This window comes from Papaver somniferum, unplaced genomic scaffold (genome assembly GCF_003573695.1).
Source record: "Papaver somniferum cultivar HN1 unplaced genomic scaffold, ASM357369v1 unplaced-scaffold_67, whole genome shotgun sequence".
NCBI classification, from domain to species: Eukaryota; Viridiplantae; Streptophyta; class Magnoliopsida; order Ranunculales; family Papaveraceae; genus Papaver; species Papaver somniferum.
The window spans coordinates 343,964-358,517 of record NW_020649526.1 but is presented as its reverse complement, the minus strand read 5'-3'; the positions used below and the strand labels follow the sequence as shown (position 1 = coordinate 358,517).

General features: G+C 38.5%; 1 protein-coding gene across 1 annotated transcript; it reads left to right on the top strand.

The window, feature by feature from the left end:
- Positions 1-7,103: 7,103 nt before the first annotated feature.
- Positions 7,104-13,437, top strand: LOC113343832 (two-component response regulator-like PRR37). Its single transcript, XM_026587946.1, has 9 exons — positions 7,104-7,327; positions 7,506-8,139; positions 9,732-9,893; positions 10,013-10,146; positions 10,479-10,640; positions 10,966-11,140; positions 11,246-11,702; positions 12,008-12,761; positions 12,979-13,437. Exons 2-9 carry the CDS (start codon positions 7,776-7,778, stop codon positions 13,084-13,086), a joined length of 2,316 nt encoding a protein of 771 aa, XP_026443731.1. The 5' UTR covers positions 7,104-7,327; positions 7,506-7,775; the 3' UTR covers positions 13,087-13,437.
- Positions 13,438-14,554: the final 1,117 nt, after the last annotated feature.

The following is a 14,554-nucleotide window of genomic DNA, read 5'->3' as shown; positions in this document are numbered from 1 at the left end:
TAGCGGCATGCCAGTGGCATAGTGGCGCCTGGCGTAGCCATGTCAGCTATTTTGGCATATTGGTGTTAGACCCAAATATGGCTCTGGCAACATTGGCCCTATTGCTATATTAAACTTAAGGCCTTGGGAGAATTACTTGACCTAGTTGGCATGGCAACTTTAGCTAAATTAGGGTTTGGCATATCAAAACCCTAATTAGCGCGTGTGGCATGGCTGCGACACGATGGCGCTTTATGTAATCGGTGTCATGGCCGCATTAAAGGAATTATGGCAGGACATAATATGGGAATAACCACATGCACAAGGATGGCCACGGGTGATTATAGAATGGCGCCATTTTTAGGGTTTGTCGGGTCCCACATGGCTCGTGGCATGTTGTAGGGCCAAAGTGGCGTAATTGGGCCACGACTGGAAATTAGGGTTTCGACTAATGCCACTAAGGCAGAGCCGTGTTTGGAATACCCTAATTGGAATATGTTATGGCGTTTGACCACGAACAAGAAGTGGGTTAGCACGTTGGCGCGCTATTTATGGCACGTTGACACATTCCGCATGCTACTGCGACAAAGTGGCACGTTTAGCATATTGGCGCGACGTGGCATGTTCGGCATGTCACTAGCATGCCGAAGAGGAATGGCACGTTTGGCATGCTAATTAGCATGCCAATTAGCATGTTGGCGCTGCTTTTGGAAAGCCATTGTGAGCATCTGGCGCAATTTTGCCTCTTTTAATACTGTGGCAGGTTTAGAACGACCTGATTGGTCAATTAAAAAGAGGGGTCGGCCAAGCATGGGCGTGGCCACACTTCTGGTGTGTGTGTGGCATATTTAAAGCGACATGATTGGTCGATGGGAAATAGGGCCGACAAGTATGGGACCAGCCACAACTCATATGCGTGTGGCGGGTTTAAGGCGACCTGATTGGTCGACGGGAAATAAGGGTTGGTCGAGCAACATGGGGTGTGGCCACTTGCAAGTGGCGCCGGCTGGTCTATGGCATGGCCACACCTCCCTTTGTTGCTGCTCTTATTCCGCGACTCCTTTTATTCCTTGTTTTCTGATTGTGGGTAGGATTTTGCACCTATTAATCCATGGCGGATTAATTGCCTAGTTCGCATAGGCTTAATTTCGACAGGCAAGGTCTATTATACTGCGCAGGGCGCAAAACCCTAATTTTTGCAAATTAGTCAGGGTAATATCTGAATCTTGTGGATTATCACAAAATTGTTTGAATTCTATGTGTTGACACAGAGTTATTTAAGTTTATTTCCAGAGAGCAGTATGCTTTCTGATCAAGTACTTTTTATGCAAGGACCTTAACTTTGATACTTGGAAATTCGTGCTACTCTGCTGCGAGTAAACACAAATTATCATGCCATATCAATATTAAGGGTTCATCCGGAGAACATAGCATTGGAAAAATACTCGGCAGGCTCCGGCATTAGTGAGTAATGCAACGAGGAGCTTATACACATTAGGCTCTGTACTATTGAACAATTCATCTAGGAGCTTGAGTTTCAATATAATATGAAGAGAGACGTAGGCACTCATCAGATTTTGATATATTCTCCAAATTCCCTACGAAATATAGACATATGAATGTCTACTACATCTGATGCTGGGTCAGGTAGATAGACTTTTACAAATTTAGCCCTGAACTAATAACCACCATCAACAAGTGTAGAAGCTAAACTGCTATCAATGAAGCTAGTGGTGCTACCAGAGTCAATCAGAATTGATACCTTATGCTTATTTTGAACACCAGGAATTCTTATGGTGTCTTCTGTAACTGTTCCAATGAGAGCATGAAGTGATATCTCAATGTCAAAGTTAATTGGAGACTCAACAACTTCTTCAAAAAATTCCTCCTCCTCTTCTGCATCTTGTGACTCATAAGTGTCCAGTTGGAGCATGAATATTTTCTGTTTACCTTTGCAAAAGTGCCCTGTTTTTTTTTTTTTTGCTAAGTCCAATAGTTTATTAAGCAAAAAAACGTAATTACAAGAATCACAAGCAGGAGGCACAAAGCCCCCTACCCCCATAACCAAAGGGGTAAAAATAAATAACTATTCAAAAATCCAAAAAATCTCTAAAAAAACTCATAACTGAAGAAACAAAAACAGAGAAAAAGAAAAAAGAAGACTAAACGCCTAATTTTTCTTCACTTTCAATAACGCAACTGGTTTCTAGCAAATACTCCTCTCACAGACTGTGATTAAGTGTTTCCTCCTCCCTTAGCTTTCTTCTTTGGAGTCTTCATTCTTTTTGATTGATCTTGTGTTTCCTTGACATACTCCATTCAAAAAGATAAATCCTTCAAAAACTTTTGTTGTGAATCAAATTTTGTAATTGTACAAAAAATCTCATGCTCTTCTTTTGTTAACTTAGAAAAATTTGTACTCCTTTTAGGATGTGCTTCCTATCCATATTACAAGTATGGGTGCAGATTTAGGTGATGTAAGTATGGGTTTAGGAGGAAAATTTGGTGAAGAGTATTGTATGTTGTTTTGAAAAGATGTATTGAATGATCTAGTAAATGGTTTAGTAGCTGCAGATGCAATGTTAACTTTCTGCTCTTATAATCTAGCTAAAGAAAAGCTTCAGATAAAGTTTCTGGTTGAAACATAGAGACAAACTTATCAATTTGTTCCTTTAAACCACTAAGGAAACTCATGATAAAATAAGCTTCAGTAAGAGTACGATTCATGTTTAACATCAATGCTTTTAAAGTTTCAAATTCTTCATAATAATCATCTACTGTTGAACTTTGAATAAGTTTCTTAAAGCTACCCACAAAATTTTCCTCAATGGGCTTTTCAAATCGAGCACAAATATGAGCAGATAAATCTGACCATGTAATACGAGGTCGATTGACCTGAAAGTTTAAAAACCATTTCTCGGCTTTACCTTCCAAGTAGATCGAAGCAATATTTACCTTCAAGTGCTCCTCAGTATCATTGATCTGGAAATACCTTTCACTTTTTTGTATCTAGCTCCTTGGATTATCACCATCGAATCTTAAGAAATCTAACTTTGGTATTCGAGTATGATGATAGTGGAATGGAGGTGTAGTATGATGATTGAAGTTGTGAGCATCATGAGTTTCATTATGAGAACCAGTAGGTCTCCTAGTATGATTTTGAAGAAAAGTTGATCGCTCTAGTAATTACATAAGATTGTCAAACTTTGTGGTTATAGCAACAACTGAACCACCTAGATCTGTGATTTTTGTGTTACAAACATCATGAGATCCCCTCAATTTTTCGACCTTAATTTCAACCTCCTCCAAAGTCATGGCTAGAAAAAAATTTGGATGATTTTTAAGTGAAAAAAACGGGTCTGATGCCAATTGTTGTATTGCTGCAAACAATTAACAACAAGAATGATAAATAAATTGATAAAAACGGTATTAGTAACCTCCTAAATCAAGACATTCAAGCCAAATTCCGAGATGATAAACAATGCATCCAAGGGGTGTTTTTCATTTATTTCTTCATACATGATAAGAGTATTCTCTTACACATTTATACCAATCATCGCAACCCTAAATGGTTATTAAACCGATGATCGACACGTGACAAAAAATCTAAGGGACGGTACAACTTCTAGTAATTGACTATTACAGGACTTAGGCACCCCGAACAAGTACTATAGGTATCCACTAGCTAGATGTTACCAGATAGCATGCAACATTAATTTGCATGCAACAGGGAGTGTTATGAACGATAGTTTATTATGTAGATGTCCACTTTAATGAGACCCTATCACTTGGGCCCCAAGTATGTAAACTTTATAAATAGAGTCTTAAACCTTTGTATTGCACACACATTGATAAAAATTCTCTCTTCTACTCTCCCTCTAATTTGTGTCTCATTCTCTATTTTTAATTTCACAACATTTTGGAAATATTTCTTTATTTAGTGATATAGGCATAGATCATATATTGGTGGGACAAAGTCTAAATATGAATAGGCTATCTATTTAGGGACGCAAAGAATATAAAGTAACAGACGGATGGTTAAACTCTTAAATGGTAATATCGATAATGTGACTGTGAAGTCCGAATTATGAATTTATCCATATGATCATTTTCCCAGCAAATTTCAAAAGTGGTAACTATACTACGCAAATTTTGTACTACTGTACCTTTTCAAGAAATGTTTTCCTATTATAAAGGTTTATGGTCGAGGAAAAAAAATCGAGTAAAAATTTGGCAAATTTTAAGCTGGCTAAATTGAGGCCGATCGTTTTCTTCACCATCTAGATAAGAGGGGTAAGGGGTGTCTAAAAAGGGTGAAAAATACTAAGTTTGAAAAAGCTGGGGTCTAACAACCACACCCAATATTTCGTTTAGCAAATTTGTATGGACTAACTCCAATATATTTCCAAGAGAATTAACTAGACAGTCAGACTCAATCAAGGAAAATACATCCAAGAGTTATATCTCAATTTCTCAAATCAATCTGCAATCGAACAGATATAAATATGTGAGCGGGATTAATATGAGAAATTAACTTGGATGGTACCAAAGACCAATATCCAAGCATCAATCAACAACCAAAGGTTGGATTCACCAATTGATTGAACTACGCACAACCTGTGATATTTCAATTATATAAAAATATAATGCGGGAAATAAATAACACAGACACCAGAAATTTTATTAACGAGGAAACCACAAATGCAGATTAACCCCGGGACCTGGTCCAGATCTGAACACCACACTGAATTAAGCCACTACAGACACTAGCCTACTACAAGTTAACTTCGGACTGGAATGTAGTTGAGCCCTAACCAATCTCACACTGATTAAGGTACAATCGCGTTCCATACGCCTCTTGAACCACGCCGGATTATGCGCACTTGACTCCCTTAGCTGATCTCACCCACAACTAAGAGTTGCTACGACCCAAAGTCGAAGACTTGATAAACAAATTTGTCTCACACAGAAAAGTCTATTAAATAGATAAATCTGTCTCCCACAGAAATACGTACGAGTTTTTGTTTCGTCTTTTGATAAATCAAGGTGAATAGGAACCAATTGATACACTAGACTTATATTCCCGAAGAACAGCCTAGTAATATCAATCACCTCACAATAATCTTAATCGTATGGTAGCGAAACAAGATATTGTGGAATCACAAACGATGAGACGAAGATGTTTGTGACTACTTTTTAACTTACCTACCGGAGATTGAATCTCGAGCAAATCTTAGAGAAGATAGTATTTAATGCGATAGAACATATCAGAACATTCAACTAGAGAGAAAATAGTTGGGCTTGGCTTCAGAATCCCAATGAAGTCTTTAAATCGTTAGTTTTAGGAAAAACCTAGGTTAAAGGAGAATCGACTCTAGTCCCAACTAGTATCACACATGAGGTGTGGAGCTAAGGTTTCCCAGTTGCTAGAGTTCTGCCTTATATAGTCTTCAAGTCAGGGTTTGCAATCAATGCTACCTTGGTAACACAACATTCAATATTCACCGTTAGATGAAAACCTGATTAGAGTCAAGCTAATATCTTTCAACCGTTAGATCGAACTTAGATTGTTATACACAAATGAAATGTGACTTCATTCAGATATGAGTAACCGTACCTAAACGTGTACACATGGTTGGCTCAACAATAGTTAACCGAAGTTAGCCATATGAACACTTTCATATCAACCTTGTTCATTTTAATCACAACTAGTTCAAATGACTCAAATGAAACTAGTTCTAGAGTTGTTCAATTATTTATATTCTCATAAAAGTATATAAGACACAATTGAAGCAAGAAAGTACAAGGACCCTACAATTGGACTCAGCAGAGCAACTTCATCTAGCACTGGACTAGGGCAAGGAAATGCATAAATCCAACATTGACTTTGTTGCAGGAGATGAAATAATCCTCCAAGCCATTCATAAAGGTTATCAAATGGAAGTTCAAGAAAGATTTCAAGGAAGTTTCACCCTCAGCTATGATGGAAATTTTGAAGCTATTGATTTTGTTCTAGGCAAACTAATCAAGCTACCTCCTCAACAAAACTCTACTGTTATTAGATTAACTCATATATCCAGTCATTCTACTTTACTTCACAACTTAAATTGGAAGGTCCTAATAACATTAATCAAACTTTGGAGGTCCATCATAGTGTCAGATATAGCCCAGATGGCCACCTATTGTATCTGTGAGTTTGTTGCTCGTTTGAGCACATTCTCTGTTTTTCTATAAAAAGAAAAAAACAAACAAACAAAATACCGGTGATCAGTGGCTAGAATTGGTTTAGAAGCAGGAGAAAAAACTCATTTTTGGGAAGTAGTGTAGTAACCAAGCACCTTTGATTTTTTTTTTTATGAAAAGGTTAATCATATTAATCAAGCGATATAGCATAAGAGATCAGTACTTCCTTCGTGCTTGTTGAACATGTTACACGATATACAATCAGTTTGATTTCTTAATGGGAAAGGAGCGGATTTTGCGTGCCTAAAATATAAAAGTTCGAAATTATTTTACTACTACCTCCGGAGTCCAAATATGTTCACACTCCTCTAACGAGTGTATAATTCACATATTCTTCTGATTGGTTGATTATTTAACTGATGGTCTCATTACCCTTCATGTTTAGAATCACGACTCTCATTACATAACTCCCTAAATTAAATCAAAGGTAGAGATTGAAATGTGAAATATACACTCGTCAAGGAGTGTGCACGAATTCGTACTCCTACCTCCGTCTCTAAAAAAATATGCAGGTTTGTGTGTAAATTTACACAAACCTGCCTATTTTTTAGAAACGGAGGAAGCATAAGATAACCACGTGTTTACCTCCCACTAATTATTAGGGTTCCCAAAGCAAAGACGAAGAAAAAGGAAAGAAAACCTTTAACTGAGTTGAGGGTAGTGCCACGTAATGAACCCTGATTTGGTAAATCACTGGAGATCCGCAACCAACAGTTGGGCATCCCGCTTTAGATTTTGTCCAGCTCAGTTTCATCCATGGTCACAGCCCTCTCCACGTAAGAAAACCTAAAATCTTATGTGGCTGTTTCATACTCTCTCTCAGACCTCCATTTCCTCCACATCATCAGCATCCCCCCCCCCCTCTCTCTCTCTATAATATCTCCTCTCCTCTCCTTGGATTTTCTTTACTCTTAGATTCATTCACTGTTTTTTTCAACCAACCAGCCTAACCTTTCTCACCCTCTCTCGATAATTTTCTCCCTGCTTAAAATTCTTTCTGATATTTCACAGACAGAAATTTCCTCATTTAGGGTTTTGATCTGTTAATTTCCTGATTCTTTTGAAAATCATACTTCAATTATCAATATGAATGGAGCTTCTGAAGGTATAAATTTCTGAATCATACTTGGTCAATTGGTGAAGATGTTCTTATAATTCTTTATTTGTACATATTTTGTAAGATTATGATAATTGGCTTGTAGAGAATTTGTTGTTTTTGTGTAAAATGATTTTGGGTGAGTTTTATTAATGGTAATGATGTTTTGCTGTTAATTTTTGTGCAGGATAAGGTCGTTATTGTTATCGAGCTTTGAGATAGTTTGTTATTTTCTCTACATAGATCTGTTCCACTTGTGATTAGTGATTCGTCTGACTAGTTTGTGTCTCTCATTCGAGATTTTCTTTACAAGTTTAGGGATTAAGAGGTTGAGGGATTTGAATTTGTAGTTGTGATATCTTGAAGACATCGGAATGTGCAAGACGTTTACTTGTGTTGTGAAGCAGGGTTTTTTATCTAGTACTTTTTACATAATAGGTTTATTTGAGTCTGGTTGATGGGGAGTGTTCCAGTGAGCACTGATGGTGGTACTGGGGAGAAGAGAATAGCGGAGTTGAATAATCATAGGAGGTATGAGCATAAGGAAGTTAGGGATGGAGTTGTTGGTGAGGGACAGGGTCTTTCGGAGGAAGATGAGTCGAGGATTAATGAAGTTGCAGAAACTCTTCATAATGAACGTCAAAGGACCACCCAAGGACAGGACACTGCGTTGAAGCTGCAACCACAGCCACCGCTTCCAGGGCCGTCAGTTTGTTGGGAGAGATTTCTCCCACTCAGGTCATTGAAGGTTCTACTGGTGGAAAATGATGACTCGACACGCCAGGTTGTCAGTGCACTGCTTCGCAATTGTAGCTATGAAGGTTTGTAGTCCCTGTTCTCTTTATATGGTATTTAAATGATAGAGGTTGTTGCTGAAATGTTTCTTAATTGTGAACTCATTATAGATCTGACCGTTGTTAAGAGTAGATTCACCTTTCTCCAGGGCCAGATATATGATCCCTTTTCTTTTTCCTTCTTGTAATCGACTGCTTCTTCCTTGTCAAAACAATGTGATGGTTCTTTACACCTCATAGAATTTCTCTTTTTGCCTCATTTGGAATGTTTAGGAGCCAGCTTTACTGCACAGGCGGGGCTTTATATCCGACTATTAAGCCCATAAATACTCAGACAAGTTCGTTTATTTTAGCTTGTCGGAACTGACATTAGCTGAAATCAGATAGGTAACGGTACAGATATCCGACTGTGAAAGATATAATTCGGCTGCCGAGCCAGATGTTGCGTCAGAAACTAATTCCTATAAATATTACTTTCAGTTTTGGTGTACATACCCCAAATGCTTATCAAGTATGCAAAGGTTTAAAAAAACCGTCTTCCCTGTAACTATTACTTGCGTCAGAAACTGCCTTCGCTTCAATCCGTATTTATAAGCTTGCATTGTCACCCCAAATTCCTTAGGAAAATTCTTTAACCAAAGGAAATCAGAAAGGTTGCCGAGATTATCTTGGGAATACACTCTGTTTCCACTGGGCATGTACTGTGAAGGTTATCGTAGTAATTTGAAAAATGGAAAAAATATTGGTATCGCCATATATTCTGATGAACAAATGATTTGAGGTTTTATTGGGAAAGCACTTTCAGCTGCCCAGATATTTCATCGACTTTCTTTCTGCATCTGTCGCTAAATCAGCAGTATCACAAGGGCTCGAAATAGTTTGAGCTGTGCTGCCTTTAAACCTTTTCATCTCTCTTGCCGCAGTGGCTCTTCAAGTCACCTAAAATAAATCTTTTAGTTGCAGAGTTCCACCATCAGATAGTGCTGGCATAAACAATTAGAAAGCAGACTTCTTCCTTTCAATCGATAGAAAAGATTATAGATTTTGGAAATTCTCTCAAGAAATAAAACTACATCGTGAACGTGATGATTTCCTTAAGTATGTTTTCTTAAGGTGTCAGTTCTATGTTAAACACTTCCAGAAACAGCTACTGGTCTTCGTAATATGATCTTGTATAGTATGTTCTAACAGAAAGACAGATCAATGGCTCATTTAGCATGTCAAGGAGTACACGAGTTTCAAGGCCACAGAGGATTCAACTCCCAAATGCTAATGACATGCCATCTCAGAGGCACTCACTAGAGAGGTTGATAATTTGGTTTTAGTTATCCTATAGCTATTCATCATCCTGATTTATTCTTGGGATGACTTTGATATGAATGAAATTGCCAAATAGAGGTTTTGTTATGGTGATTACTGGAGTGCGGATTCTCAAGTGATCCTCCTTTCCTTTGCAAGAAAGCACAAGTTTACAACCAGTGACATGTAATTCTTTGTATGATATTCTGTTACTGTTCGTTTTACTTCTTTACTGTGATATGTGTTTGCTTTCTTCTACGAAATCTATGTCTAGCAACTCCTTGCCTAAGGCCCTAAAGAATGTCAACTGGTCTTTGCAGTTACTGCTGTTGCAAATGGTGTGCAGGCGTGGGTAATTCTACAAGACTTGACGAATCACATTGATATCGTCCTAACTGAGGTGGTCATGCCTAGTCTGTCAGGCATTGGTCTTTTAGGCAAAATAATGAGCCATAAAACTTGCAAAAATATTCCTGTTATTAGTAAGTATATCTCTTATACCCCCCACCCCCTCTCTAAATCATGTGTACTGCACAAGTAAAGGCTTTTCCACATTTGTTATGATGCATTAATTGCTCCACCTGATGAGTTTTTTCTGCAGTGATGTCATCCCATGATTCTATGGGTATTGTCTTTAAATGCCTGTCGAAGGGCGCAGTTGACTTTCTAGTGAAGCCTATTCGAAAGAATGAGCTTAAAAATCTTTGGCAGCATGTTTGGAGAAGATGCCACAGCGTGAGTTGCTATATCATTTGCACTTGAAATATGAGATTCTATGTCATTATTGCGGAGATAGGCCTTGGGCCAACACTGCTGTAGGCAGAAGAATGGGCATGGTTGGATACACTATTCCTTCAGACGAATTAGTACATTTTGTTTCACTCGTAAGACTAATATAACGTTTTAGGATCAACGACACATCGAGTTTTTATATCAATTATCTGTTATTCTTTCAAGGCAGTTAAGCTTATTTTCAGTTATATTCCCCTTAAATAGTTTATTGATTTGAGAATAAAACTGCTATTGGTTTCATTTTGTTAACTTCGATTAACTTGCCACTATTGCAGTCTAGTGGTAGTGGAAGTGAAAGTGGTATACAGACTCAAAAATCTCCTAAATCAAAGAGTATGGAAGGATCTGACAACAATACTGGCAGCAATGACGAAGATGACAACAGGAGCATCGGATTAGGTGTCAGGGATGGCAGTGACAATGGAAGTGGTACTCAGGTATGAGAGTATGAACTACCATCTTTAGCTTTTGCTTCTTCTTTTTAACTTTTTGGGTTGTTGTATTATCGTTACTGTTCGTATTATCCATACCAAAACCACCGAGTAACTTTTGGATTAATTGCAAATTGTTTGCGTTCGTATTATCCATACTGAAACCATTGAGTAACTTTTGGGTTAATTACAAATTGTTTGCAAAAACAGTTACCACACGCATGCACACAAAAAGGTCACACTAAAACTTGCTCGAAACTTGAACCTGTATCAGATCAGTGAATGTGAATTCTGCAATAATTTACGTTCAGTTACTCTCTTAAATTTCCAGAGCTCTTGGACGAAACGAGCAGTCGAAGTTGATAGCCCCCAACCAGTGTCACCATGGAAACAATCATCTGATCCACCAGATAGCACATGTGCCCAGGCTATCCTCTCCAACTCTGAAGGGTTGGTTAAGGAGTTAGCAGACATGGAGTGCCAAGTACAGGATGATGAATCTCATGGTATACCTTGAAAACATTTGTGCCTGTTATTTTCATAATTATTTTTGGTGAAAGCTTTTAAGTTTTAATATTCTACTTGTGTCTGCTTTAAATATTTCTTTGTAGAAACTGTCCCAATGGGAAAGGACTTGGAAATTGGAGTTTTAGGGAGTACAAACTTGCAACATGAAGATTCAAGGGATAAGGTCCATACCAAGCTAACTATCAGAAATCAGGATAAGATGCCTGAAGCAGACCTTCACAAAAACACTCTGAAATTTGATAAAGGAGCTTTTGATCTGAACATAGAAAAGCCATTATGTGAACCGAGGTCCCAGGCTGTTGTGGATAATACTGGTCTGATCAGCAGTTCACATAATCTCCCAGTCAAAAATGGCCTCGCCGAGGTTCCACGTGGTCTCTGCAAGGTGTCGGAACCCAAAGATAAGGCGACTTCCGGTAATAATGAATTACCATCTGTTGGGCTGAGTTTGAAGTGGTTGAGAGGAATTGGCGATGTTAAGAATGCTACTCAGGACGAACGCAATGTTTTGAGACGTTCAGACCTTTCAGCCTTCTCAAGGTATACAGGATAATGACTACCCCAAGATCTGATTTTTTTAAATGTAACTCGAAGTAGACTAATGCTTGATGCACGGCCTTTCCTGACAACCTGATGGCCCCCAGCTGACATGTTCATTCCGTGTTAGCTGTCATGTGGTCAGGGATTAGATAAATAAAACGCACCCATCGCCACCACCTGTCAGGTGACATGGCATGTAAACGTAAGCTGCTGCCACACACAAGTGTGGTTACAGAAAGAGGTAAATCTGACGTTACTCTTTCATGTATGGGACACTTTCAGAAATTAGTGTTGTTACTGTGCAGGTACAACACAGTTTCCAGCGCCAACCAGACCCCAACTGGAAATGTGGGGAGTTGTTCACCACTTGATAATAGTTTTGATGCTATGAAGGCAGAATCAATGTACAATCAGCAGTCAAATGGGAGTAGCAACAACAACGATATGGGATCCACCACTAAAAACATACTTGTAAAGCCAGCAGCTGTCAGTGATAAATCAGCAGCCACGTCAACAGCTAGATGCCTACACACCTCTGCTTTTCAAGCTGTTCAGAATGGTCAGACATTTCCACCTCCGCAAGGAAATTCCCTAAAGCCTGATAAGGGTGTAATCACCACCACAGTGGTGGCACAACCAAGAGGTGCACATCAGCAGGTCCAAGTTCAGCACCACCATCACCATTATCACCACCATCACCATCATGTCCATGACAAGCAAAAGCAGCAACCGCCGCCAGAAAATGATGATTTATCATTGAACGTCGCAACTACTGTCGTGCAATGTGGGTCTTCAAATGTGTATGGACCTGTTGAAGGTAATGGTAGGGATTACAGCGTAAATGGAAGCAATTCAGGTAGTAACCATGGGAGCAACAAAGTCATGAACATCAGTGGTGGGGGGAACATAGAAAGTGATAATGGGAAAAGTGAAGCAGCTGGAGTTAGTGGGAGTGGAAGCGGAAGTGGAGGTGGAATGGAGCTAAACCGATTCGCACAGAGAGAAGCTGCCTTGAACAAATTTCGCCTGAAAAGAAAAGAGAGGTGCTTCGAAAAGAAGGTGTGCAGCTTTTCCTCCCTTGTTACATCATCTTCAATGCACCCATTGAAGCTGACTTGTGACAGACCCTCATGCAACATAAAATAGAACAGGGATCACTCAAACCTGATTGCTTATTCTATATCTTTGTTTCTTTTGTCGGCTATATGATGTCCCCTTTAATAAAATAAAATATTCTGGAATATTTGACATGGAACATTATGTTTTCTTCCGCCAGGTTCGATATCAAAGCAGAAAGAGGTTGGCGGAGCAGCGACCTCGAGTTCGTGGCCAATTTGTGAGACAGGTAGTGTACGAGCACCCAAGTCGAGAGGAAAACACCTAACGGTACGCTTGTTTCTGTAACAGTTGTGGGTTTGTGTACATGAGATTTAGCACTGTCTGTGAATGTAGCCAAAAGCTTCTAGGTTTTTCCTTTTATATTGTGCCAGGTTGTGAAGATGTGACCTTATTAATTTAAGATTACTATTATCTAGAGAAACAAAGACCAAATACCTTGATGTTGTAAGACCTCTTAAGTTATTAACTATTTGGTTATTTGTATTTTTTATTTGTGCGTATTGTACTTGTAAGACTACTATCATATGGGGGATGGTTAGCTCTTGAAAGGGTGTTAAAACCATCTTCCCTTCCTCATTGTCTTAATAAAGTCGATGTTGTCATTGTTATCGTGTAACTTTACTTGTTATATTCTCTTTCAAACAATTTAGGGATTTGTTTCAGTTTGTTAGATGTTTCTTAGGATGCAAAGAAGATTGGGGGGTGCAATGACTCCACCATTGACAAAGATCAAAAAACGTCTCTAATCAAGTTAAAATCATCTCTTTTATCTTCTTTATCCTAATAAAGTCCGCCATGATCTGAAGTTAGTGTTAAGGGATAATTGGTGTTTAGTACTCAGGTTTTGGCCAACACTAGGCCTTGGTCTAACATTTGTCCAACGTTAGGGCTTGGTACCTGGACTGGATGTTGACCGGAGTTGACTGCCTATGACCTAACTTTAAATGATTTTGTAAATTAAAAATCTGTAAAATATTGATATTACAAGTCTAGCCTTAAGGTGGGTCTAACATCCAACTGTTACAAAGAAAATCATTTAATCTATAGATGGGATGCAAAATCTAATAACAATATACTTGACTATTTTTCCTCCACCCCATCTCAATCTTCGTCTTCTACCTCCGCATATATCAAGAACACAGCCACAGACCCCATTAACTTGTTTCCTGATTTCTTCAGTCACAAGACCATGGAATCAATTACTCTCCAAAATCAAAAGTTCAATTTCAATAAATCAAAATCCCAACTTACCCAATCGAAGAAAACCCTTGTTTACTGATTAAATCATAATCTCAAATTCATTGAATCAAAACCAAAATTCCAATTTCTACCCCTAATTTGCTAAATCAAAACCCTAACTTCTGTAAATAGAAACCCAAATGAGAGTGATAGCTACAACTGAAGCTTTAGGCCGATGGGGTTTATGGGTTGCAGACAGGAAAATGGAGATCGAGCAGGATAAATTGCAGTTGATGATTGAAGCATCGATGGAGAAGACATGGTTTTATACTTGAATTGAAGCTTCTTTGAGAACTGGGAAGAATACAGATGAGGTTGGATTTGAATTCAGATGAGTTAGAGTTGAATCTGTGATGTTCTAGGTTTACAAGTTAGGTGATTGATTACTTGTGCTGTTGTTCGTAACTTTAATCTCGTTGTTGTTCTGCTGGTGGTGATTTGATTATTTCCTCCTCCCTTTTCCTGTTAGGTTTCAATCTTTTCCTGATTTTCTT

Excerpts from the sequence above, each read along its gene's own strand:
- LOC113343832 (XM_026587946.1), top strand. The coding sequence starts at position 7,776 with ATGGGGAGTGTTCCAGTGAGCACTGATGGTGGTACTGGGGAGAAGAGA. Across the intron at positions 9,894-10,012 it reads CAAAAATATTCCTGTTATTA|TGATGTCATCCCATGATTCT; the intron begins GTAAGTATATCT and ends TTTTTTCTGCAG. Across the intron at positions 10,641-10,965 it reads ACAATGGAAGTGGTACTCAG|AGCTCTTGGACGAAACGAGC; the intron begins GTATGAGAGTAT and ends TTAAATTTCCAG.